At 42.9% G+C, this 26,835-nt stretch overlaps 1 protein-coding gene across 3 annotated transcripts; it reads left to right on the top strand.

The window, feature by feature from the left end:
* Positions 1-1,546: 1,546 nt before the first annotated feature.
* On the top strand, positions 1,547-26,034 carry LOC132268897 (disease resistance protein RPV1-like). 3 transcript variants are annotated; one of them, XM_059769807.1, is made up of 10 exons: positions 1,547-2,058; positions 2,245-3,314; positions 3,488-3,763; positions 3,848-3,964; positions 19,786-20,217; positions 21,405-21,970; positions 22,307-23,405; positions 23,628-23,903; positions 23,975-24,694; positions 25,261-26,034. In XM_059769807.1, the coding sequence occupies exons 6-10, from the start codon at positions 21,459-21,461 to the stop codon at positions 25,882-25,884; spliced, it is 3,231 nt and encodes a 1,076-aa protein (XP_059625790.1). In that variant the 5' UTR covers positions 1,547-2,058; positions 2,245-3,314; positions 3,488-3,763; positions 3,848-3,964; positions 19,786-20,217; positions 21,405-21,458; the 3' UTR covers positions 25,885-26,034. The 3 variants fall into 3 exon arrangements, with proteins under 3 accessions (XP_059625790.1, XP_059625788.1, XP_059625789.1); XM_059769805.1 differs by having other exon boundaries at positions 19,786-21,970; XM_059769806.1 differs by lacking the exons at positions 2,245-3,314; positions 3,488-3,763; positions 3,848-3,964 and having other exon boundaries at positions 19,786-21,970.
* The last annotated feature ends 801 nt before the right edge of the window (positions 26,035-26,835 follow it).

The following is a 26,835-nucleotide window of genomic DNA, read 5'->3' as shown; positions in this document are numbered from 1 at the left end:
TAAGTGAAGTAAAATGTGGCCAAACCAAGACCACTTATCGCTCACTCACTATAGGAGACGGCATGAAAATCGCACAGAGGATTTACACCCGTTCGGGGTAGTCTTCCCCACCTTTAAAGAAGGTTATATGCCGAAATACTCAAAGGAGATTTATGCAACAGCAGCAGGTGCTGCAGGACCTTCTCGACGGCTGATTGCTCCTCTGGGCACTAAAGCTATCAGCATGAATATGATCTTCTCTCTCACACACACACACACCTTAGAAAGTCTACCACAGCCTTATGCTCCAAATTTGATAATCACCATAACCCCCCCTGCGCGCACGCGCTTATATATATATATATATCCTAGAAAGGTAAACTTTTAAAACAAGTTATTTATTTAGATTATGAGGAATGCTAATTAGCGACTGCCCATTCACAGTCGCGAGTTAGGATTGGTTAGTTTTGAATGCATTAATTAATTTGAGTTTCTATTTTTATGGACTCTACTAACATTACTTTTTAGACAAAAATCCCCTTTTAAATTATGTCTTTCTTTTTATCTCTTCTTTTAATCGATTTATATAGGGATGTGTGCATATGTGTGTGTGTATATATAATAATAATAATAATAATAACTAATGTGATATGAATGGATGTTGAAAAAGGAGAAAAAAAAAAAAATGGTTAGATAGGATAATCCATTCACAACAAATAGATTTTAAGGAAAAGAGAGAGAGAGAGAAAAATCTGAAAAAGAACAAGATAGATTCTGAGATTTAATATATATATATATATATATATATATATATATATATATACACACAAAATTAGTTTTATACACGTATATATTTCTTTTTTGGTGAAGGAATTATTTATTTTTCTTTTATTTCTTTTTTTTTAAATCCATTTATACAAGGATAGTTGTAAAAATAAAAAAATAAAACAAAAAAAAACATATATATATATATATATAGGAAAAGCAAAAAGGAAGAAATATATAATCTATTTTTTTTTTTACCTTTCTTTTTATTCTTTTTGGATTTTTTTCTTGCTCTTTTTTTTTTTTTTTCCGAATCCATCCATCTCTTGTGAACATACTCGATTAAAAGAGAAGATAATTTAAAAGGGTATTTTTGTCTAAAAAATAATGTTAGTAGTGTCCCATAAAAATAAAATTTCAAACTAATTAATACATTCAAAACTAACCTATCATAACTGGCGACTGCGAATAGGCAGTCGCTTGCACGACTGCCATTAGCATTCCTCTTAGATTACATACAAAAAGATAAAATATCATTTTTCTTTTTAATTCTTCTATTATAGTGAAACAAGAATATTATTTATTTTTTTCTTTTCTCTATCTAAACATAAATATAAATTGTAACTATTATTCCTTTTATTTTATTTTTTTTTGTGACAAATGTTATCATTTTCTTTCTTTTTTTCGTATCCAAACAAAGCTTAAAATGTTGCAAATAAAATGGGAAAAATAAATGGGGGTAAACGAAGCTTAAAATGTTGTAAATAAAATGGGAAAAATAAATGAGGGTAAATCAGCTCTAACTCACAAGCCGTTGTCTTTTCATTGGGCATTTGATCTGAGCATTGAAAATGGCTGCTTCCTGGCGTCGAGGAGATTCAGCGATGTCTTCTTGTCCTTCAGCGGCATGGATACTCGCAATAATTTTACCGGTCACCTCTTGGCCGCTTTGGAGCGCGTTAGTTTTTATACCTTCAGAGATGACACCAAACTCAGAAGGGGAGAAGAAATCGGTACCGGATTACTGAAGGCTATCGAGGTATCAAGGATCTCCATTGTTGTGTTCTCGCGTCCTCAAGATGGTGCCTTGACGAGCTTGTGAGATCATGGACTGCAGGAGCACACTGAATCAGATTGTTATTCCCGTCTTTTATGACGTTAAACCCTCAGACGTTCGGTCACAGAAGGGTTATTATGCAGAAGCATTTGCCAGCCACGAAGAGCGCTTCGAATTGCGAGAGATGGAGGGCGGCTCTACATGAGGCTGCTGATGTGTCCGGTTTTGTCCTGGAGGATGATGAGGCCGATCGACGGGTAATCTTTTTTCTCTTCAAATCAATCTAAACACGCGCATAAATTCTTCAAATTTGTGCAGTTTGAGTTTCATTTTATATATGCATATATTATCCTTCACCGATGTCTCTGTTAAAATTGCTTAGTTTCGTTTTCTTAAATAAAGAATTCTTTTCTCAGTTTAGTTGAAAAATAAATAATTGGCAGGTATGAACCGCAGTTCATTGACTATGTTGTGGAGTTTGCAAATAAATTAAATCCTACGTGTTTTAAGTGTTGCGGACTACCCAGTTGGAACAGAGCATCATGTTGAACAACTGAGTTTGTTTTTAAACTTGGGGTCAATTGATAGATGTTAAGATTGTTGCCATATGCGGGATTGGTGGATTAGGTAAGACAACAATTGCTAAAGCGATGTATAACCTCAAATACCATCGGTTTGAAACCCCGTGCGAACTTCGTTGCAACCCAACGGCCTTGTTGAATTACAAGAAAAGCTTTTTGCGATCTCCTAATGGATGGAAATCAGAGAATAAGAAGCAAGGATCATGGAATTGAGGTGATAAAACAGTAAGCATGGTGTCCAAGGGTTCTTCGTGTTCTAGATGACGTTGATAACATCTGCCAACTGAGGGCGTTAGTCATAAACCGTGATTTGTTTCGTTTGGGAAGTAGGATCATAGTAACAACTAGGGATCTGTCTTCACTAAGTTTTCTTCAATTGGATAAGGTGTATGAACCTTAAGGGTTGAATGAGAATGAATCTCTTGAGCTCTTCAGTTGGCACGCCTTCAGGGAAGTCCATCCTACGAAAAACTATGAGGATCTTTCAAAGAAAGTGGTGGATTATGCTCAAAAGCTTCCTTTAGTTCTTGAGATTTTAGGTTCCTTTTTTTCAGAGAAACCCATAGAGGAATGGATAAGTCAACTGGAGAAGTTGAAAAAGATTCCTAATGATAATGTTCAAGGAAAACTTAGGTTGAGCTTCGATTCACTGGATGATGAACAAAGGGGTTTATTCCTACATATTGCATGTTTTTTTGTTGGAATGGACCTAGATTTGGCAATCAAAATACTAAAAAGGCTACTGTTTCTTCCCAGAATCTGGAATTGGGGTTCTATCTCGTAGCATTGATGCGCATAACCGGATAATGATGCATGATCGGATTCAAGATATGGCTAGAGAGATTGTTCGCCAAGAGTCCCCTCAAGAGCCTGGCGAACATAGCAGATTGTGGTATCATGAAGACGTTCTCGATGTATTAAAAAATAACACAGTAAGAACCTAATGCATGAATTAGTTACATATCTTGTCAATGTGGGGGGTCTTGTTTCACTGTAAAAATGTCATAACACACCACACATCACGAAATCTGGGATGTGAACCTATTTTCAACACAATAGTATGTATATATGTATTCTTATATCTGTAACTTTTTATTATCATCAGGGAACAAAAGCAATTCAAGGCTTAGTTATAAACTTGCCAAAATCAGAGAAGCTACAAGTGAATGCCTTTGCATTTACAAAGATGAAAAGGCTGAACTTGCTCCATCTCAATTATGTCCTCCTAAGTGGAAGCTACGAACATCTCTCCGGAAGATTAGCATGGCTATCTTGGAAACGATTTCCTTTAAAATGTATACCAGCAACCTTAATCATGGATAAAATGGTTGCCATTGACTTGAGCTATAGTAGGCTCAGACAACTCTGGATAGGAACTAAGGTACAATACTACTGTTTTCATCTTCTTCGTACTTAATTATAATCACATGCTTGGAAATTTAATGTCTCTTCCTGTTCATGACAGGTGTTGACCAAATTGAAATATCTCAATCTTGGTCATTCCTATTTCTTGATTCAAACGCCAGACTTTGCAGGGCTTCCCAGTCTTGAGATATTGTTGCTGAATGATTGTACAGAGCTGGTAAAGGTTCATCAATCTATTGGATCTCTGAAAAATCTAGCTGTCTTGGATCTAAAGATCAATTGCCATAATCTTCAGAAACTTCCCTTGAGCATTTTCATGTTGAATTCTCTCCTTTATTTCAATCTATCTCACTCCTCAAAATTAGAATGGCCAGCAATTTTTCAAGGATTGCCACCTGATCAATCAAGGTGGTCATCTATGTAAACCATTGTAGTCAGCTTGAATCAATTCCTGCGCTTCCCGTAAGTTTATTGCGATTGTGTGAAAACTACCGCACATCATTGGAAAGCATATCAATTGAATCAAATGGAGCGGGAGAACCGTTCATGACTTTTTATGGTTGTACCAAATTAATCAACAACAATTTTTTATATAATTTTAGAAGAAATCTCCTCCAGAATCAGGTACGCTAATATGTCTGTATATATATTATAAATGGAGACGTACATGAGCACTATAGAATACCGAAAAAGACCATATGTAAGTAGTACTAGAGTGTAGACAATATTATGTTTGGGTAGGGTGAGGGTCATTACAAATGGTATGACCCAGCAGGAAGTATGGCCAACGGGGACGTTGGCCCCAAAGGGGGTGATTGTGGCGACCTTGTGGGCGGGTGTGTGTGAGCGTGTGCAGGTGGCACCAATAGGCTACCACACTGGGCGAGCTACAGGTGCACAATCCCACATCGCCTGGGTGTGGATAGGGCAAGTGCTACATGTAGATTCAATACCATTTTATGACATAACGCGTTTTAAAGCCGTGATGGCCGTGAACCTACCAGAACGCCAGAGTTAAATGTGCTTAACCTGGAGTAGCACGAGGATGAGTGACCCCTGGGAAGTCTCTGGTCCGGGAGAGCCAAAAGCGGACAATATTGTATCTGGGTAGGGTGAGGGTCGTTATAGCCATGGCATATGACACATCACTATCTGGGTAGGGTGAGGGTCGTTACAGCCATGGCATATGACACATCACTGAAGTCTCACAATTAGGGGATGTGGTTCGAGTGCCATACACAATGGTTTTCTCACCTGTTTGACCTCTCTCTCTATATATGTATTTATATACTTATCTATATATGTATGTACTTCTCTTATCATCGGGGAACAAGACTAGCTGAAGGCCTAGTCCTGAACTTGCCATGACCCAATGAGCTAGAACTGCCTGCGAAGGCGTTTGCAGGCACAAACTGAGACGGCTTCATCTTAGTTATGTCCAGCTAACTGGAAGCTATGAGTGTCTCTCTAGAAGACTAGTACGGCTTTGTTGGAAAGGTTTCCCATTGAAATATATACCATCTAACTTGTATATGGATAACATGATTGCTGTTGACTTTACTACTTTAGCTATGGCAGTCTAAAAGAAGTTTGGAGAGAATTGGGCTATCACTGGCTTCTATGCAGGGATCAAATTGCATTTTGAAATTTTATCAGGAAAACTGCAATATATTATTGTATGTGCCCGGTGAAATTGGTTGTTTAATCTCCTTGCAGTTTTTGAATCTCAGCAGAAACAATTTTTCTACCCTACCAGCTAGCATCACTAGTCTTCCTAAACTGAAGCGCCTCTATTTAAACCAATGTACTTGGCTTCAATTGCGTTCGGGGCTTCCAATAAAGTTAAAGGGATTGAGTGCAAACTACTGCACCTCATTGGAAAGAATATCAATTGAATCTAAAGTGGATGAAGCACTATTAATGACTTTTTACGGTTGCCCCAAATTAGTTGACAACAATTTTGCAACTGATTTTAGAAAAATTATCCTCCAATACCAGGTACCTCTTTTGTCTCTCTCTCTTTCCCCCCCCCCCCCTATATATATATATATATATATATATGTATGTATGTATGTTTTATATACATGTGCGTGTGTTGGAATTACTTCTTGGCCTGCAACTGGTCATCACTGTATATCCAAGCAACCGTGTAGTGAGTAGCTACATTTTTTTATTTTTTTTTTGGTATATGACATCTCTATACATGTCCATTCCTAAACATTTATATGCCTTCCATGTGAGCACTGGTCTTAAAAAACTTATATTGCCTGACTAAAAGCATTATAAATAGGGAGAGTTAATCAGCTTTAAAGGCAAGGTTAAGAAATCCTAACCACCCTATATTACAGAGCTCGAACTTACAGAAGTATCCTCATACACCGCCTTCCCTCTCTTACTCACTGACTCTAGAGAATCCCTCGTGTTGCTTGGGTCTCCACTTGGGCACTGATCTCAGCACTCTTGGCTTACGTGGAACATTATCCTTATTCAATAAAGAACCACTATCAACATTTTGGCGACTCCGCTGGGGAGGAGTGTTTCGCAATGTCAAGTGTACAAGAGTTTAGCCTAACTCCTCAAGAAGGAATCTCTCTTGGAGAGGAGTAGGATGGGACCGCGAGCAGTGTCTCAGGAGCACGCTACCCAGGAAGGACGATATTTTTTCCGGACGCTTTAGTCGAAGCCCACACAATTCACTCCCATATCGGATGGAAAAACTAGAGGACACTCAGAGTGAAGTAATAGCTCTACTTCGAGACATAGCCAACAGCGGGATACCTCGGCGTCGGCAAGAGCAACCCACCAGGTTAGGTCCTGAACTCGACGAGGACCAGGTAACACTGGATCACCCAACGTACTGAGCACCTCCCCTGCCTACAGGAGGGAGGCGATCTGTCAGTTCTCAAAGACGACCGAGGACGTGCCCGCCGGGTTTCGGCGAACTCTTTTCACCACACCCCCTACCGCACCAGCTAGGTTGGATGCGCCCGAACCAAGTTACAGAGGAATCCAGCACCAAGAAAGGGCTTCTGACGGACTCCAACATCCGCGCGAGCCTGCTCAGCACTCACCTTATGTAACCTTGGCAGACTTACAGTCTTTGTTACGAAATGAGAAATGCATGCTCTCTCAAGAGGCGGCGCCTAAGCCACCCTATTCTCAAGCCGTTGCACTCCTTCCATACCCCAAGGGGTATGTCGCCCCAAAGTTCAGTAAATTCGACGGGAGGAAAGGCAACTCGCGAGAGCACGTTGTCACGCCCCGCCTATGGAGGTTGTGCCGCGCAGGGGACACGCAGACGCTGAGGGGGACGCTGCATGACAACTGCATGGCGAGTGAAGTTTCTAGAGTCTTCCGGAGTTGTCTAGTGTTGTGTGGAAGATTCTAGATATGTGTAGTATATTCTAAAGTTCTCCAGAATTGTGTGAAGTAGTATGGAGAGTTCTAGAATGTTGTAGATACTAGTAGATAAGTATGGAAGTATGAAGAAGGTGGGAGAAGATTCTAGAGAATCGATCTCCACCGTTGGTTAGAATGCATCCTAGCCATCCATTAGGGATGGGGATGCCTATAAATAAGAGTAGGACTTCATTTTGTAGCCAACAAGTCCTAGAGTGAGTCTTGAGAGCCTTGTAGGGAGTTTGAGTGCTAGCCTTGTACAAAACATTCTTTGAAGTAATAGAAGTGTTCTTCCTTACCAACTTAAGTGCCTTAGTGTGTGTGAGTGTGCAAGCCAAGTGAAGAGAGGGCGAGGGCCACTACAACACTAGTAAGCGCACGAGGGGAGTGTGTTGGCTAAGGTGTGCGCGGGAGTTAGGCTGACCAAGTACTTGCGAGAGTAGAAGTAACGTCTTGGTGCCGCACGGGAACAGCTAGAGTGGTACTGAAACTCTAAGCCCGTGACAACATGGTCCGCTTTATAGAGGCACTTGGACCCTTCGGCAACGATCATTTCCTCCGGTTAAGGGAATTCTCCAAGCCCTCACGGATAGGGCCTACAAATGGTATGTGAATCTAGAGCCGAGGTCCCGCAACACGTGGAATCAGCTGGCCATGTTATTCCACACTAAGTTCTTCCAAGCTGAGGAAAGGGTGACCACATTGTCATTGACGAATGAAGTTCAAGGCCACGGCGAAGACCTGTTGACGTATGTGCACAGATTTCATGACCGAGCGATGGAATGCTACGAGACTCATGAAGAAGATGCGCTGGCTAAAATATGCATACAAGGCATACAAGGAATCTACTGCATTCATTTTATCAATCTAAAGCTCTTAACCTTTGCAGACTTAATTGAGGCAGCCCGCAACCTAGTGGGAAACCTCGCCGTCAAATGCCCAGATCGTTGTGCAAGAGGATCATCGAGGTAAGCGGCGTCACTTGGTCTCAGCAGCTGATACACCAAACAAAAAGAATACGGGCCCATCTCGCATGCCCTAAGGAAGAAACCCAGATATCATTTCCATGCGTAATGGAAGCAGTAGAGGCCATTCTTTTAAAGTGGATTCAGCATGGGGACATCAGATTGCCCGAGACAGCACAGGAGCTGACTCCAGAAGATTTAGCTAACCCTCGATACTGCATGTATCATCGGCATACTCGCCACCCTACCTTTGACTGCTGGGCTCTGCGGAACACTTTCCAACAAACGAATCGCTAGTGGCGAGCTTATCCTTCCCCCTAGGGATGTGAGGGAAGAACCTTTCCCTGCACATGACAGGGGAGCGACAATGATGGCGGAGGGCGGTGCAGACGACGAAGAGGAGGGCGAAGCTGTTTTGTCCCAAGTGGCACTGGTTGAGGAAGGCGACTTGGGAGCATTTCGCTTACTGGAAGCAACGCCGGTCAAAAGTATCTTTGAAAGAATAGAAGGGGCACCCGGAACAACCATAGTCTTTACTGAAGAGGACAAATGTGTTCCTACCCCTCACAACCGTCCATTATATGTTACGGCCTCCTTTAACGGGGTGGAGCTCAAGCGAGCATTCTTAGATAATGGCTCATCCCTTAATATAATGCCTCTGGAAATCTTTAGACGAAGTGGACTACCGCCCAAGAAGCTTATCCGAAAACCGACGGAGATAGCAGGTTTTGGTAGTGACATTCGAAGGATAGAAGGGCACGTTACCGTCGAACTGACCATCGGCAAGTTCAAAAGCTCAACCAAGTTCCATGTTATTGACTTTGACACCTCCTACCATTTACTCATGGGCAGCAACTGGATGCACAAATTTGGAATAATGCCTTCCTCGTATCACCAATGCATGAAGGGGTTTTGGAATGGGAAACAGGTCACGGTCTGTTGCTCCGAATGCCCATTTGCCAGGAGGGACTCTCACATGGTCGAAGCCGAATTTTTTAAAGAATTTGAAGATTCGGATGAGCCTCACCCCTTGATGGCCACTCCTTTGCCTAAATGGGATGAGCTTGATCAACCGCCATGAGAGGAATTTTCAAAGCGCAGAATGAAGCCAGGAACTAAGGCCGCCCAAAAGAGGCTAGCTGTATGCAAGAGGGTGCGATTGCCCGATGGGAGAGTTATCTACCGCTTACGACGGTGTTGGGGGGCCCGACCTCGGGTGAAACCGTGGCCCCGAGTTGAATCGTGTCAAACGCAAGTTGCAAGTGCTGAAGACGAAGTCAGGATAAAGTCGCCGAGCCCAGCCGACTTGGCCAGGAGGAGTTGGAAGAAGTTGACTTAACTATAGATGACGTGCCTTGAATAATATACATATGCAACGAGTTAGAAAAAAGGGAGAAGGCAGCGCTGGTTGAAGTGCTTAAGGAATTCAGAGATGTATTCGCCTGGACGTACGATGAGATGCCCGGACTGGACTCCCAAGTTGTCGCACACCATCTCAATGTGCGGCCAGAAGCAAAACCAGTCAAACAGGCACAGAGGAATTTTCGCTTAGAGCTAGAGCTATAGATCAAGGAGGAGGTTCAACAACTCTTACGGGCTGGTTTTATTAAGCCCATTCAGCACCCTACCTGGTTGGCAAATGTTGTTCCTGTAAAGAAGAAGAATGGGAAGATTAGAGTCCATGTTGACTTCAGAAATCTAAACAGGGCATGTCCCAAAGAGATCTCAGGGCATGAAGTATTCTCTTTTATGGATGGATATAGTGGATACAATCAAATCAGAATGGCGCCATGCGATGCAGAAAAAATAGCTTTTCGAACCCCGATGGGAAATTTTCACTATAATGTGATGCCATTCGGCTTGAAGAACGCTGGCGCTACCTACCAACGTGCCATGACAGCCATTTTCCATAACATGCTGCATAAAAATGTAGAGGACTGTCGACGATTTGGTGGTGAAATCTCGGGCCGGGGAAGAACACCTGACGGATTTGAAAAGAGTTTTTGAGTGCTGCCACAAGTACAATTTGAAGATGAATCCATTAAAATGTGCCTTCGGGGGCACAGCCGGTCGGTTTTTAGGCTTTGTGGTACACCGACAGGGCATTGATGTTGATCAAAGTAAAGTCCGAGCTGTAACGGAGATGCCTCTTCCGCGTTCCCTCACACAGTTAAAAAGTTTCATAGGTCGGATTTTTTACCTCCGGCGATTTATTCCGGCACTGGCGGAGGTCACATATGTTTTCGGATCCTTGATAAAGTTAAAGTCCGAGTTCAGATGGAGTGAAGCGCATCAACAGGCCTTCCAAATAGTTAAAAGCCTGCTATCCTCATTAGCTACTATGATAGCTCCCTAACCAGGCGTCCCCCTCAGGCTATACATTACCTCTACCACTTACTCTATCGGGGCGTTAACGCCCCGTATATTACATTAGTAGAATTGTTCAGGGCGCGGAGGCACGCTACAGCCCAATTGAGCGTCATTGTCTGTCCTTGGCATTTGTAGCAAGGAAGTTTCGCCACTACTTCCTTGCTCACACCATCCATCTCATCACTGAAATACTTGCTTTCGCGACCCATCATCTCCGGACAGATAGCACGGTGGCTTTTGGCTCTGGCCGAGTTCAATATACAGTGTTTTTTGCCTTGTGCCATCTTGCGCCAAGTTCTAGCAGATCTGATAGCCCAGTTCCCGTCGGGAGAATTCGAGCCTGTCCAGGCCGACCTCCCCCACGAGGACTTAGAGTCGGCATGCTGCGCAGCTAAGGATGCGGTTTGGACTTTGTCGCTTGACCATCTACGGCAATGGGAGGAGGCGCCGGAGTGGTGCTAACGTCAGAAACAGGGAAAGCTCAGAATTTTTCATATAAGTTAACTTTTGGGTAGGGGTGCACACGGTTCCGGTTCCGGTTCTCAAGGTTCCGGCCGGAACCGGAACCGTTCACTACGGTTCCTTAAAAATGGAACCGGAACCGTATAGTATGGAACCGAACTGGAACCGAACCGTAGAAAACGGTTCGGTTCCATAAGAACCGTTAACCACGAGTTGACTCAGTTGAGAGACAGCCGCTGAAGCATGCGACCGAACTGGAATAGCAGCGATGGCCGATAGAAACTGAAAGATATGGATTTTGATTTTTTGAACAATCTGAAATGATATGCCGATATGGGTTTTGAACTTTTGATTCTTGGATCTGAAATATATGGGTTTTGAACTTCCGATTCTTGTAGATTTTGGTGTTTGCAGTTGCGGAGAGAGAGAGAGGGAAGTTCAGATCTGAGAACGAAGATAGAGAGAAGTTCAACGCTCCGGTTCCGACGGTGACGAGACCCACTTCATGATTCCGACCAAGCCTCTGTCCAGTGAAGAGAGATCAGAGACGTCCAAGAGCCCAGCGAGAAGCTTCGCATCCAATTTCGCCGGTTTGCTCCTCCGATGACAGCGTGGTCAGACCAACTTCGACTGCTCGCTCCAAAATAACATTTATTAAAATAGATCAACAAGACATGGATGTGAATGTATAACTAATCATCAAAATTGCAGGGCATGGATCAACAAGACATGGATCAACATCAATTCTTAAGATTTTGAGTCTGCTCAGAGCCTCAGAGTTGAGAGAATAGAGATGGAGGCGATCGGTTTAGATGCAAGATGAGTTTTCATTTTCACCTACGTGGCTGTTTCAAAGCCTTTAGTTTACAATAACTAATTAAATATATAATATTATATATATATATATATATATATACACACACACACACACACATACGGTTCCGGTTCTTACCGGTTCCCACGGGTTGGAACCGGAACCGGAACCGTTCACCCATGGTTCCGAAATTAAGAACCGGAACCGAAACCGGAACTGTGAAAACCGAAAAAAACGGTTCCGGTTTCGGTTCCACGGTTCCGGTTCTTTTGTGCACCCCTACTTTTGGGTGCTCCAACAACACAGCGGAGTACGAGGCATTGGTTTTGGGATTGCTGGCAGCTCGAGAAGTGAAGGTCAGGCGTCTACATGTGCAAGGAGACTCCAATTTAGTGGTGAAACAGCTGGATGGTTCATACGCCATCAAAGAGCCGTTACTGGCGGCTTACAGGACTGTTATACACAAACTTAGTGGCTACTTTGATGAGTTACGCGTAACTCATGCACCTCGAACAGCCAATCGACATCCGGACACCCTAGCTACCTTAGCCTCTAAGGTCGAGATAGCAGGAGAATCAGTGGACATATATATCCAAAAGAAGGAGGTGTCTTGCTTGCACAGCGATGAATTCACCAACGAAAAAAAGGAAGAGGATTGGAGTGGTGCATATGAGTTGCAGCTGAAAGGCGGCGAAGGCAAAATCCCCTTGACCGACTTAAAAGACTTCACCCTTTACTTCGGAACACTGTACTATAGAGCGCCCGGTGGCATCTTGGCAAGATGTGTTAGAACCAAGGAGGCTGAACATGTGCTGTGTGAAATTCACAAACAAACATGTGGCAATGATTCGCTAAGCCTGTACCGGAGGGTGCAGAGACAAGGATATTTCTGGCTGTCTATGGTGAAACAAGCAAGCGTTGTCCAAAAAGCATGTTCAAAATGTAAAGAAGCCCTCGTGGAGGCACAGAACGTCGCCTGCGTCACCGAAGATTGGAGGCAAAAATACTTGGATTACCTAGAGCGAGACCTACTGCCACAGGATCGCGAGGAGGCTGACTTGTTGGAGAAGGAGTCACGCCGATTCTTCATAAGCAATGGAGAGTTGATGAGACGCGGCTTTGATGGAAACGCTAAACGCTGTATAAGTATCTCAGAGGCGCAAGAAGTACTCAAACAAACTCATGAGGATGAACACCAAGGGTGGAGGAAACTGTACAACCAGATCATACAGATCGGGTACTACTGGCCTACCATGCAGGAAGATAGTAGAAGGCATACACAAAAATGCCGGCAGTGCCAGATTCACAATCATGTTATCCATGCGTCAGTAGTTGAATTGCATTTCCGTGGCGTTTTCGCACTTGGACCATGGACTTAATAGGTCCGATCTCCCCAAATTCAAAGAAAAAGAAGTGGATTTTGGTAGCAACAGAGATCTGCACCAAATGGGTGGAGGCGGTGGCCCTCTCGACGGCAACAGGACAGCTAGTAGCTAATTTTATTAAGGAAAATATCATTTGCTGCTTCGGTGTACCTAGAGTGATATTATCAAACAACGGAACCCCTTTTGTCAACAGCAGGGTTCGGGGACTTCTCCGCAGTTATCAGGTGACCCATCGCAAATCGACGCCTTACTACCCCAAGGGCAACGGACAAGCAGAGGCCACCAACAAAACCCTATTGAGGATTTTAAGCCGGACCATAAAGGAGCAGCATGATAAATGGGCAGAGCAATTACCTCTGGCGCTCCGGGCTTACCGAACTACCATAAGGGGAGCCACAAGCGCTACACCTTTCTCCTTGGTCTATGGCACGGAAGTGGTCCTTCCCATCGAGATAGCAGTGCCGTCCGGGAGTCTAGCAGAAAGAAGCCAACCACATTTCGACCCCTGAGTCGGGGAACTCGAGGGATTACAGGAGCAACAGGAGCGCGTGAAGAGCAAGCTGAAGACCTATCAGCAAAGAGTTGCTCGAGCTTACAATGCTACCGTCAGTCCTCAAGCATTCCAAGATGGTGACTTAGTGTTGAAAAATGCAGCACATGTGATGCGAAATCCGTCGGCACCAAAGTTCACTCCAAAATAGGAGGGCTCTTTTGAAGTCTTAGCTACAATTGGTAGTGGATACTATGAGATTGGCAGAATTGGCAGTGACAAGACCATGGGATTGTTCAACGTTAGATGGCTAAAAAAGTACTTCCCTTGACTCGGTGGGTCAAATGAGGGTCAACATTTTGCCTGGTGTTTCCGAGCAAAGCACCCGAACCTCGGATCTTTTGTCAAAAATAAGGTTGTATATATAGAAGAGGGCCCGAGGGAGTCCGTACTTTCCGCATGTAATGTTTTGAAGCAACAATCTGATCTGGTCTGTGTTGTCCCCTCTGCATTTTGCTACTTTAAATTAAAAAAAAGGGGGGGCTCAAGGGAGTCCATATTTCCCGCACAAAAAACAACCTTACGATATCAATGCTTTATTTTGCTCAGATAATCAAAGAGCATTTGACCTATGCTACAATTCTCCCTGGACATGGTTTGGCTTGCGGTATGCTATATTTAAACAAATGCAATGACTGCACCAATTATCAACGCCACAAACAAAAATACATACTTGCAGTTAAATATAAACGAACAATTGAAATGCATAGTTCCATCAACTTTTTAAGTTTCCATTAACAGATACATTCATCATTTGACCGAGGAGATGATACATACATTGTCATCCCTCGAGCCCCACCATAAGATACATAGGCATTAGTCATAATTGTCCCTACGGCAAATCGACTAAATTAAAGGTTGCTGGATTGAGTAGAGACAACTTTCACTTAACCTCCATATCTAGCGAAGCAACGAACTGTTCCCTCGTGCGCACCTGCTCTTGTAACTCGGCCAAACGGATCTTTTCGTGTTGAAGAATTTGTTTAGCGTCCTCCAGCTGATCGCGCAAATCCTTAACTTCGTTGAGCATCCTTTCTCGTTCCTTGAACCCCTTGATCCGAGCAAGTATGCCGTCAGCCTATCCCACTTTGACTTGTGCCCTTTTTAGATTTGCGAGGAGACCCTCCACCACCCCGAGATCCTTCACACTTAAGCGTCCCCCCCTCGCCTTGCGAAGGGTTGCCACCAACTCGACCAGTGCTTTGTACACAAAGTCCAAGAACAAGGAAAAGGCCCCACCAAGATTTTCAAAGGTCTGGGGATGCATGGCCTTCACTTTGTTTAGAACCTTCACTTCGTCCAGAGCAAGTTTGGTTCCTCCCCATAAGACAACAAAAGTAGTATTTTCCTCCAACCCCAACGAGGCAATAGCTGGCTCCTGCCTCGACTCTATAGCAATTACTCCAGCTTCGGCTGTCCTAGGAGGGTCGGGACTCGACGGGCAAGATCCAACTTTCACGCTTTCATTGGTCGAGCCACCTTGGTCTCTGGCTGATCCACCCTCATCCTTTGAACCACTTTGTCCCAACAGAGCTCGAGCTCTCCATTCCCCCCGAATTGCTTTCTTCGGGATGGGGGAGTGCCTCGATAGCCTCTTCCACCATTTGCCTTAGTTCAGCCAGAGGCTCATGCGGGAGGTCTTGAAGCACTTCAGTCGAAGTTTCTTCCTCACTTTCTTCGCCATCCTGAGCCGCGCGCTGACCGGTGGCCTCGTCTTCGGTTACTTGAATATCGGTGATCTCTACCTATGCGAAAGCTCATGAAGAATTACTATAACAAGGAACGAAAGCAATCTTTAGGTTAATGAGACTACCTCTATTTGTAGGAGAATGGCTAGGACTTCTCTTAATCTCAATCACCCCCATCGTAGGGTCCGCAGCAGTATTCACTATCCAGTCTCCTCATCGAACCTACCTAACCCTCGAGCCAGCGGTATGAGCTCCTTCCCCATCCCATGCCGCGAGTGAGTGGGGGGGGGGTTCAGATCAAATGATAATACATCCCTCGTGGCCTGCTCAGGGTCCTCAAGGACGTTTGTAAGGGTGTGAAAGGCATCTAAAGGAACATCCAGACCGCCATAGGCTGTGGAGGCACGAGTATTGTCATCTACAAGAACGCCCCCGCCGAGGTCACCTTCGGGTGGCAAGGATCGGGACCTCGTACCAGAGGACGCCCCAGCTCGAGCCGGCGGACGAGGAAGCCCTGTGGGAATCGAGGCCTTAGCAGCGACATCGTGGCCAGAAGGGCCCTAGAGATAAGAAAAGAATGGTGTCAGGATTGGTTGGCAATAAACTTGAAGCAGACGACAATAAAATCACCCACCTTAACTCGCTTAAAAGAAGAAGGAGTTGTGGCAGGCACGAAGGTGCTAACGTCCTAGTCAGCCTTATGTTTGGAACGAGGAATTTTTGTGGCTCGAAGAGCTATAATAGGCGCGTGGGCATCTGGCAGTACCAAAGGACGAAGATTGGGTGTGTTGCATGCCTTACTTGCACTTTTCTTGTATGCACGAAAGGAGGTGTCGCCCTTCAGCAAGGAACGAGCAGGGACGGGGACGGGATCGTCACACACAAACTGCTTAAAGGAGCTAATGACCTCTTTCCAATAGGCTCGCGTCCTCGTACCCCATCGCCCCACTCGCGATGGGGGGGACACATGAAGAATGCGTCGAGCCCCCACGAGCTCTGCACCCCCTGAGTCCAGGAAGCGAGAGAAGCCCAGGCTATAAGTACTATGATCTTGGCGAGCACCATGGCCATAGTCCTGAGCGGGCCCCTAATCCCATCCGAATTGCCGAGCCACTCGGTGAAGATTATAAACTTTTCCTACCCCTGAGTTCGGGGGAAGAAGGGCAGGAAGGTAGCCCGCCAAGGACATTGCAAGGATAGTCGAGGCAGGATTGCGCCTTAGTGCCTTACCCGAGATAACCACGCCATCTCTCGAGGACCAATGATCAACGCAAGGACCCTGAGTATAAGGACGGGCGACGAATAACCTCTCCCTGTCAATATATTCTGCCAATTTCCTTTTCGGATTATGTTTGTGCCATTGGTGAGATCTTTTTAGGTCACTATCACGAGGAAGAACTGTAGGTCGAGAAGCATATCTTGGAAAGTGCTCATAAAGAAACATCTGAAGAAAGATAGTGTTCACTGGGGACACTACGCTCATACGCCCCACGGATCGCTCCATGTGAGCATGAACCAGGTCAAGCTTGTGATAGAGGGAGCCCAGAAACATCGCTGCTAAGGGAAAGCTCTTGCCTCGGGAAAGTCTGATGGCTAGAGGAATGAGATCAGGACTTGGGCCGTCATCAGGTGGACCTGGAAAGATGAAGCGAGAGAGCCAGTATAACAAGAAGCCCGCAAGGTGAAGTTGATCGTTGCATTTAGGACCGTTGAAGGTTTCCTCCCCTTCCAGCTCTCAGGGGGGAAAATCTTGAAAGTAATAACGAACGAGGGAGGAAAAAGTGCATTTGTTGCCCGCTTCTGGGAAGTCTTCTCGAACGCCATCCTTTTGGTGACGTAAGGCGAGCTTGCCGGCCTAGGTAACAGCGCTCCTAAGCTCGATGGCACTTTTAACTTCGTCCTCAGGAAGAACCCAAGAGCTGGGATCATATTCGCCAAACATATTCAGACATATTAGTTGCATTACGTCCTCGAGAGTAGGGGCGAATTCCCCCCAAGAGGTAACAGAAGTGTGGGTGTCTCTGCTCCACAGATATAGCAGAAGGGCAAGGCTAGAGCCATCCCGAGCTATGGTTAGTTCACGAGTATTACGAACGGCATCCGTAATCCGCGAGTCTTGCAGAGTCTTAGCAAACCTGGCATCGGCCAAGATGGTGTCCGTCCATAGATCCCACCCTCGACCATGACCTGTTTGACTGGTAAGAACAAGGTTCGAGTGGGGAAAGTCGCCTCGCTCTACTCTAAGTCTCATAATCGAGTTGGGTGAAATTGGCACGCCCACAGACGCATAGGGTTCTCCCTCGAAGAGAAAAGACTCTTCCTGGACCTCGTCAACATCACTGAGCACGTCGCTGTTGAGCCAAAAGGTGTCGTTCGAACCAAAGTAGGGTGTAACTCGCCATTCAATCAAGGGAGGGACACTGGGGACATCATCGCGCATTGATTGAGACATGGCTGGGAAGCTTGATTTGAGTATAAAAAATGGAAAGCAGGGTTTGATTAGGGAGAATAGAGTTTTGATTTGAGGATTTTGGCCAAGTATTTAAGTAGCAAGGGTTTGGCATCCCAAACGTTGTGCTTCTGACAGACGAAAAGACACGACGCGGGGCTCGAAACGTCAAAGCCCTTAATGTGCCTGCAAGGAGCCGACACGTTAACTAGAGAAACTGAATCTACATAACCATTCAATAAGGACCTCGTTATTCACGAGGGAGCATAATGGCTTGCTCGAGCTCTCCCTACTAGCGACCTCGAGTAGGGGGGCAAAATGTTAACAAATGTGCCATGACATCTATTTACGTGGCACCTCTCTTTGAAAATAGACACACCTAGCCAGACGAGTGCGTGTCACTAAACAAGGACCAAGTGATCTTGAGCTACTTGGCCTGCAGCTGGATTTGTTATTCGAGGAAGGGGTCGCTACCCTTCGCTCTTCTGTAGAGGTACCCTTCTCAAGTCGGATGGGTCCCTCTTTCCCCTCTACCATTTCTCGAGGTCCCCGTCTTCAGGTGGGACCTCGGATACTTTTACCCTTCCTGCCCTCGAGCCTCCCCCTGCACTAGATCCAAGGGGGAAGGTCTCGAGAGGCCAGAGTTCTCGTACCTCGAACCTCCATGCTGAACTTGGAAGGGCCTCAAGGACCAAGTCTGGAACAAGGTATCGCGGGGCCAAGAAGGCGGTACCTTGAAGAGATCCTGTTCCCTATCTTTGAGCCTGGGAGTATGAGGAAATGTGGACAGGTGGCTGGACCCAAGGAATCGTCCTCCTTCTCTGAGGACCGGCACGAGGGGGAGAGGCTTCTGATACCGAAGTTCGAGCTCTGGGTAGGACTGAAGAATGCATTAATTATGAAAGACCATTGATATGACTTGCATTAATTAGGAGACGCCATTCTCCTTTGGACCGGGGGACAAAAGCGCCTGGGCCCACCTGACAATGTCTCCTCTGTCAGGGTGAAGGACCCTTGACCCTTCGAGTAAAGGGAGGCTCGCCCCTATGACCGGTGGGCATTGCCTGACTAAAGCATTATAAATAGGGAGAGTTAATCAGCTTTAAAGGCAAGGTTAAGAAATCCTAACCACCCCATATTACAGAGCTCGAACTTACAGAAGTATCCTCATACACCGCCTTCCCTCTCTTACTCGCTGACTCTAGAGAATCCCTCGTGTTGCTTGGGTCTCCACTTGGGCACTGATCTCAGCACTCTTGGCTTACGTGGAACATTATCCTCATTCAATAAAGAACCACTATCAACAGTCTTCAAATTAATTGATTTCAAATTTTAGTGTACACTTTCATGTCCATTCATCGAATGCAATAGCTGAAGACATGATTTTATTTCATGATTTTACATGATTTTAGTTCATCAAAAGACATTGTTTATCACATCACAAGATTTTATATTTCTTTATTAACTTCATTAACGCCCTTACAATTCTACATGTTCCCTGACTTTTGCTTCTTAAATATCGAAGTTGCTTAATATGTCGAAAAGTTAATCTTTTACTTGATATATTTAGACACAATTTTATTCTGAGTTATTGCCTTCTTAATACATTTTCCATGATTTTGTTTTCTTTGCACCATAGGCTCAAAGGGCATCTGGCAATGCCAGTGAATTCTAAACATTACCCTTCTTAAACCTGAAACATATAACCTGAGAGCAGGAGAATATGGTCTGTGTGGAGCATGGTATATTAGAAATTACAAATTACGGAGTACAAATTTTCCACCTTGACAGTGTCACAGAATGATATTATTATTCATTCAGCCTAGCTTGACAGTGTAGCAGAATGATATTGTTATTCATTCTTTACACCATAGTAGTTAAGTTACAACTTTAATATGTTGTTGTGGTTTGTGTTGTCATTGGTACATGTGATTGATATATTGATCACGTTTGCAGGTGTGGCTGTATATTGCTGATGAACAATAGCTACCAATGTGCTGAATGCTTGTGGGAAACTAAAATGAAATCCATCAAGGCAGATGGAATGAGTCAACAGCTGTGTTTCAGGATGTGAAGAAAATCTTGGAATATGAATGACAGTTGCAAGAATTACATCACTTTTTTTATGGCTTTGAAGGACAAGATCATTTCTCGAAGGACCAGAGTGGTTATGAAGATTACACCTGGAAGTAAGGTGTATGCAGATTGATTCAACAATGCTCTTTTCTAGACGTTGATCTGTAGAATACTTCAGCTGGGAATTCTTCTTTTTGTTACCAATTTATATTCAACATATTTTTGGGGAATTTCTGTTCCCAACAAAGAATTTCTGGAGTGACAAGAACTATCAGATTCAACAAAAATGGTGGAAATATAAGGAGTGAGTTGGTATGTTGCTGTATTTTCGTTCTTTTTCTTGGTTAATTGAGAGTGTCTCTGTTTTGCTTCTCTCAAACTCTTACAATTTTTGAAGGCTGGGTCCCCGCATCATGCTTAATAAATCCTGTAGCATTGTTGCTTTTGGTTGAATATCAGAATCATATAATGCAATATAATGGAAATTGTAACTTCATTTATGAAGTTTTGTTATGTTTTTTTTTTTTTTTTTGGCATGGGACAGGAACACTAACAAGTTTATAGGCAGAAAAAATTATGAAAACGAAATACTGTATGTAGGTTATATGAGCATGGATATTTGATGGGTTTTGAGTTTACATGTACATCCGGTAACTATCAGCATCTAATAATTATCTTGATTTAGCTCACATATAAATTATTTTCTTTTTATGGCAAGTCTTTGTTTTCATAGTTGTGGAGTACATACCAGAGGAATTTGTAATGCAGGCTTGTTATACGTGATTTCCATTATCTAGGAACGATGGTGCAGCCAATGGATTATTCTTGGAGCGCTAAGAAAGTTGCCTGAATCTTTGCCAAAAATTAGTTACATTGTTAGTTTATTTTAGGTATATCTTAGGTATATCTTGTTCGAAAACTTAGAAATTCTAAACGTATGGATTAAGTTATTGGAGCACACTGATTTGGACTGGTTGCTATATAATACAATAATTTGGATCATTATTGGAGCACACTGATTTGGACTGGTTGGTATAATACAATAATTTGGATCATTTGATATAATTTCAGGACCGACCCAGTGCGTTTTGGCAATTTGGAGGATGGGACCCACTAAAAAAAGAAAAATTTGTGGGTGAATGAAGGACGATGATTTCTCTCATCGTCTCGTTTCTACCCTTCTTTCCTCCCATCTTCCTTCCATTCTTCGTCCTTCCTTCCTGGGAAGCATGAGTGATGAGTGGTTCTGATAAAGAAAAAGAAAAAAGGTCGGTTTGTGGTCCCTATAATGTTGGAAAAGAAATACTCCAGAAAAACCCCAGCCCAGTAAGCAATCACTAACAATCGTATGTATGGACAAGAGTAGAAAGTGGCTTTCCGTAGTTGTTAGAGAGAGAGAAAAAAAAAGTTCCTCCTCTGGTTATAAAATAAATTCTAAGCAAGCTTTTAATTTGTTGTGTAACTTGGAACATTTGATGGTTTTAGCTCCGAAAATGCAGGTCTTGTTTAATGGAGAAGAAGAAGAAGAAGTCTCTTCCTCTTCCTCTCACAACATGCACTCATCATCACAGAAGTACGAAGTCTCTAACTCTCACAACACGTACTCACCACGGAGGTACGATGTGTTCTTGTCTTTCAGCGGCATCGATGCTCGCAACAACTTTGCCGGTCACCTCTTGGCCGCTTTGGATCGCAACGGTTTCTACACATTCAGAGACGACACTAAGCTCACCAAAGGAGAAGATATTGGACCGGGACTTCTCAAAGCCATTGAGGATTCATCCATCGCCATTATCATATTCTCCAAGAACTACGCAGCCTCAAGATGGTGCCTCGACGAGCTTGTCAAGATCATGGACTGCAGGAGGACCTTCAAACAGTTTGTTGTTCCTGTTTTCTATGGTGTCGATCCCTCCATTGTTCGGATGCAAAGTAATGGTTACGCCCAAGCATTTACCAGACACCATGACTATTTTTTCAAAGACGCTAAGCTACGCCGCTGGAGGGCTGCTCTAACCGAGGCTGCCAATATTTCTGGCTTCGACTCCAAACATGTCTCCAACGGGTGGGCATTCTTTCTTTCTTTCTTTCTTTCTTTCTGTTATTATGTTAATTTCCCAATTAATTAGCTTATGCCAGAGTACTTGACTATGGATTAATTATATCCCAACCCAAATTTGGACAAGGTTATTCTATTAATTCTGTTGAATAATTAAATTTGTGAATATCCACTGTTTTTTTAGGTAGGTAGGTTAGGTATGATTAAATCACTTTGGCTTATGTATACTCAAATATAGCATGATTGAATCACTCTATTGTCACTGTTGTTGTGATTGACAAATTTACTCAATGCATATATATGTTAAACGTTTTCTAAATTGTGGGATAAAAAAATTTGCAGGGATGAGTCAAAGTTGATTGACTATATTGTTGAAGTGGTTGCAAATTTTTTAGATCCATCACATTTAAGTGTTGCCGACTACCCAGTTGGAATAAATTCTCGAGTTGAAAAACTCAAAGAGTTGCTGAGCTTGGGGTTAAATGATGTTCAAATTGTTGCAATATGGGGAATGGGTGGAATAGGCAAGACTTCAACTGCTAAAGGTATGTATAATCTCCTACATCGTAGGTTTGACAGCAGTAGCTTTCTTGAAAACGTCAGAGGAACTTGGAAGCAATACAATGGCCCTGTTAAACTACAAAGAAGGCTTCTTTCTGATCTCCTACTTGATAAAAATCGAAGCATAAGAAATTTTTATCGTGGAATTGAGGAAATAAAACGGCGAGCATGGTGTCGGAGGGTTCTTCTTGTCCTTGATGATGTGGATGACGTCTCCCAATTGAGGGCATTAGCCATAAATCGCGATTTGCTACATCCTGGAAGTAGGATCATTGTAACAACTAGGGATCTGTCTACGCTAAGTTCACTTCAAGTGGATAAGGTGTATACGCCTGAGGAGTTGAATAAGGAGGAATCCCTTCGACTCTTCAGTTGGCATGCCTTTAGGAGAGACTCTCCCATAGAAGACTATGAGATCCTCTCTCAGGAAGTAGTGAGTTATGCTAAGGGGCTTCCTTTAGTTCTTGAAATTTTAGGTTCTTTTTTGTCAGGCAGAACTGTACCTGAATGGAGAAGTAAATTGGAGAAGTTGAAAAAGATTCCTCACGACGACGTTCAAGGAAAACTTAGGCTGAGCTTTGATTCACTTGATGATGAACAGAAGGGTTTATTCCTAGATATTGCATGTTTTTTTGTTGGAATGGACCAAGATTTGCCAGTCAAAATACTTGAAGGCCGCGGTTTCTTTCCGAAATCTGGAATCGGGGTTCTAGCTCGTCGTTGTCTTGTAAGAATTGATTCTGATAACCAGCTGATGATGCATGATCTAATTCAAGACATGGGTAGAGAGATTGTCCGCCAGGAATCCTGTCGAGAGCCTGGAGAACGTAGCAGATTGTGGTATTATGAGGACGTTCTTGATGTACTAGAACATAACACAGTAAGTGCAAATACATGAATTGAATTGTTAATATGGGAGGTTATGTTCACTCTTCAGAGTGCCATGGCATATGACACACCACTGAAGTCTCACAATTAGGGGGTGTCATCCTCGTGCCATACACAATGGTTTTCATTTGACCTCTCTCTCTTTATATGTGTGTATATATATATATATATTTATATACTTATCTATATATGTATGTACTTCTTTTATCATCAGGGAACAAGTCTAGTTGAAGGCCTTGTCCTGAACTTGCCAAGATCATATGAGCTAGAACTAGATGCGAAGGGGTTTGCAGGCATGAACACACTGAGACTGCTTCATCTCAGTTATGTCCACCTAACAGGAAGCTATGAACATCTCTCCAGAAGACTAGTATGGTTGTGTTGGAAAGGTTTCCCGTTGAAATGTATACCATCTACCTTGTATATGGATAACATGGTTGCTATTGACTTTAGCTATAGCAGCCTTGAAGAAGTTTGGAGAGAAACCAAGGTATGACGATTTTTATTTTCTTCCAAACTTTCCACATAGGAATTCATTTTTCTACTTTCTTTTTCTGACAGGTTCTGAATAAATTAAAATACATCGATCTCAGTCATTCCTATTTCTTGACAAAAACCCCGAATTTCACTGGGCTTGGTAGTCTTGAGATACTTTTGCTTAGCCATTGTACAAAGTTGGGAGAGGTTGACCAATCCATAGGATGTCTGAAAAATCTTCTTGTCTTAAATATGAAGAATTGCCAGAATCTTTGCAAGCTTCCACGAACCATGTTATTGTTGAAATCTCTTGTCCATCTTGATATCTCTGGCTGCTCCAAATTAGGCGGGTCAGCAATTATATCGTGGTTTTCATCGTTGGCATCACTAACAAGGAGTCCAGATTCCATTGGGCTGTCACCGGCTTCTATACAGGGATCAAGTTGTTTTTTGAAATTATATTTGGAAAACTGCAATATCTCGTGCGTGCCCAATCAAATTGGTAGTTTGATCTCCTTGCAGTTTTTGAATCTTAGCAGAAACAATTTTTCTAGCCTACCAGCTAGCATCACCAGCCTTCCTAAACTGAAGGGCTTATATCTAAACCAATGTACTTGGCTTCAATTGCTTCCAGGGCTTCCAATAAAGTTAAAGGGATTGAGTGCAAACTACTGCACATCATTGGAAAGAATATCAATTGAATCTAAAGTGGATGAAGCACCATTCATGACTTTTTACGGTTGCCCCAAATTAGTTGACAATAGTTTTGCAAATGATTTTAGAAAAAATCTCCTCCAATACCAGGTACTCTCTCTCTCTCTCTTGCAATGTATCATCACTGTATATCTAAGCAACCGCGTAGTGAGTAGACTGCAGCTACACTCGTATAGTTTTGATCATTATTACATATCCTGACTTGGATTAAGAATTCTATTTTTATTATTGGATTTAATGACATGAGAAATGTTCTGCGGTTTTTTTTTTTAATTTTTTTATATGACATCTCTGTACGTTTCCAAGCTCCTAAACATTTAGGTAATATGCATTCCGTGTGAGCACTGGTCTTAAGAAACCTTTATTGGAATATTGATTGTTGATTTTGGCGACTTAGAAGTCCTTGGCGAGTTTAAGGAAGAAGTCATCTCTATTAACTTGTGAGTTGTGACTTGGCCCGAGTTAGGGATAACTTATTCAGTATACTTTCTCTGTTAGAAAGGGAACTTTGATAATCTCCTGGTCATTCTCGGTCAAATCAGCACATAGCTAAATTTTGGGTTAAGCATGTAGAGAACTAACTGTGAAATTTTGGTAAGAAAATCATCATTGTTTGGTAGTCTAGTCTGACATGTAACGTATGATTGACCAAACAGGGACTGCCAGAACAAGGCGATTTTAGTATTTTTCTTCCTGGAAGTGAGGTTCCAAATTGGTGCAACTACCAGAGTATGGGATCAGTTTTATCTTTTGTGGTGCCTCCGGATCAGAAGATACAAGGGTGGATTTTGTGTTGTGTTTTTGCTGGCCACCACAATGATGATGATGACATGTTTGCTATTTCCTACGATATCCACAATAAGATTATAGGCAGAAAAAGGCGTTATCAACCAACAGTGGATGGATATCCAATAAGGCGTGAATATCAGATGTGGCTTAACTATGTACCATTCTGGTATCTTGAATCTGAGTGGAAGGAATCTGAATCCTGGTTGCAAAGTGGAGACGTAGTGGAGATGTCAATCAGAATAGACAAGCATTGGCGGGTGAAGAAGTGTGGGGTTAGTCTCATTTGCGAGGGCGATGAGAAGGATCTCCAGTCAAATGTTCAGCCACTCATCCATTACACTTTTCCTCCCCTCTGCGGAGAAGATTATTTTGCTGACGGAAAAGGGTCACTTTCACTCCTGAGGCAGGTAACGGATCATTCATTTCTTCATGAGATTGGAGTGCTAAAATCTAAGAAGAAGGGCTATCATTTGGCGTTGGCACGACTGTAGAACACCCATTCAAATGAGTTTGGGTTGGTCAATGATTTTATTCAAGTAAAATTCAAATGTTAGGTTTATTTTTGAAATCCTCTGTAATTTTATATTTCGTAATGTTAAGAATTGTCATCATAATATCAGTTTGTTGTTGTTGTTGTTTCTTTTTTTTTTTTCTTTTTTTTTAACTGACGCACCCATCTTTACTCCTATGATGGAAGAGATATTCAGATGCAACAACACAAGGGCATAAGGCTACACTCTATTGGGCTTTAGAAGTATCACCCCCAGATTTTTAGTCATGTCAGTTTTGCAACCAAGTATTACCCAAAGCTTGGTTTTTGAACTAGAAGTTTTTTTTAAAGAGATTGAGACACACAGCGGCAGCAGCAACAACAATAAAAAAAGGTGAAAAAAGAAAAAAAGATTGTTTAATTTAAGTCTCCGTTTGTTGAAAATATATATTTTTTATTTTATGGTGTTTGATTGTCGTAAAATATTTACGAAAAAAAAAATATGAAAATTTAATAAAAATAATTTATCCATCAAATTTCGGCAAGCTATTTTATATATTCTTCCCATTGGATTCGACCTTTGCCAAATACCGAAAAACTATAAATAAAAAAATATTTTACGTCAAAACAAATTGAGCCTAAAACTCAACGGCTAGATCATCGACTAAAAGTTTTTTAAGAGATTGAACTTGTCTCAACTTCTGGATCTTAGCATGGACTGCCAGTGCGAGTTACTAGACCCAGCCCAATCAGTAGCTACAATGGCCCTTTATCTGCAGTCTTTGTGAAAGATGAACGAGGGACGACGTCGCATTAATGGTAAAATGTAAGAGGGAAATGAAAATACAAATAATAGCTGGAATCAGATTCATTTCCCGCGCGATTAGATATTGCCACGCTGGCGATCCGGGTGAAAATTACACAACCAATCAGAAGCGAGTTTGCCCTCTCC

The sequence above is a fragment of the Cornus florida genome, unplaced genomic scaffold (genome assembly GCF_030987335.1).
Source record: "Cornus florida cultivar Cherokee Brave unplaced genomic scaffold, ASM3098733v1 CherokeeBrave_3.0.0_Hap2_Chr08, whole genome shotgun sequence".
In the NCBI taxonomy this organism is placed as follows: domain Eukaryota; kingdom Viridiplantae; phylum Streptophyta; class Magnoliopsida; order Cornales; family Cornaceae; genus Cornus; species Cornus florida.
The sequence above is the reverse complement of the archived record's forward strand: the minus strand, read 5'-3'. Positions and strand labels throughout refer to the sequence as shown.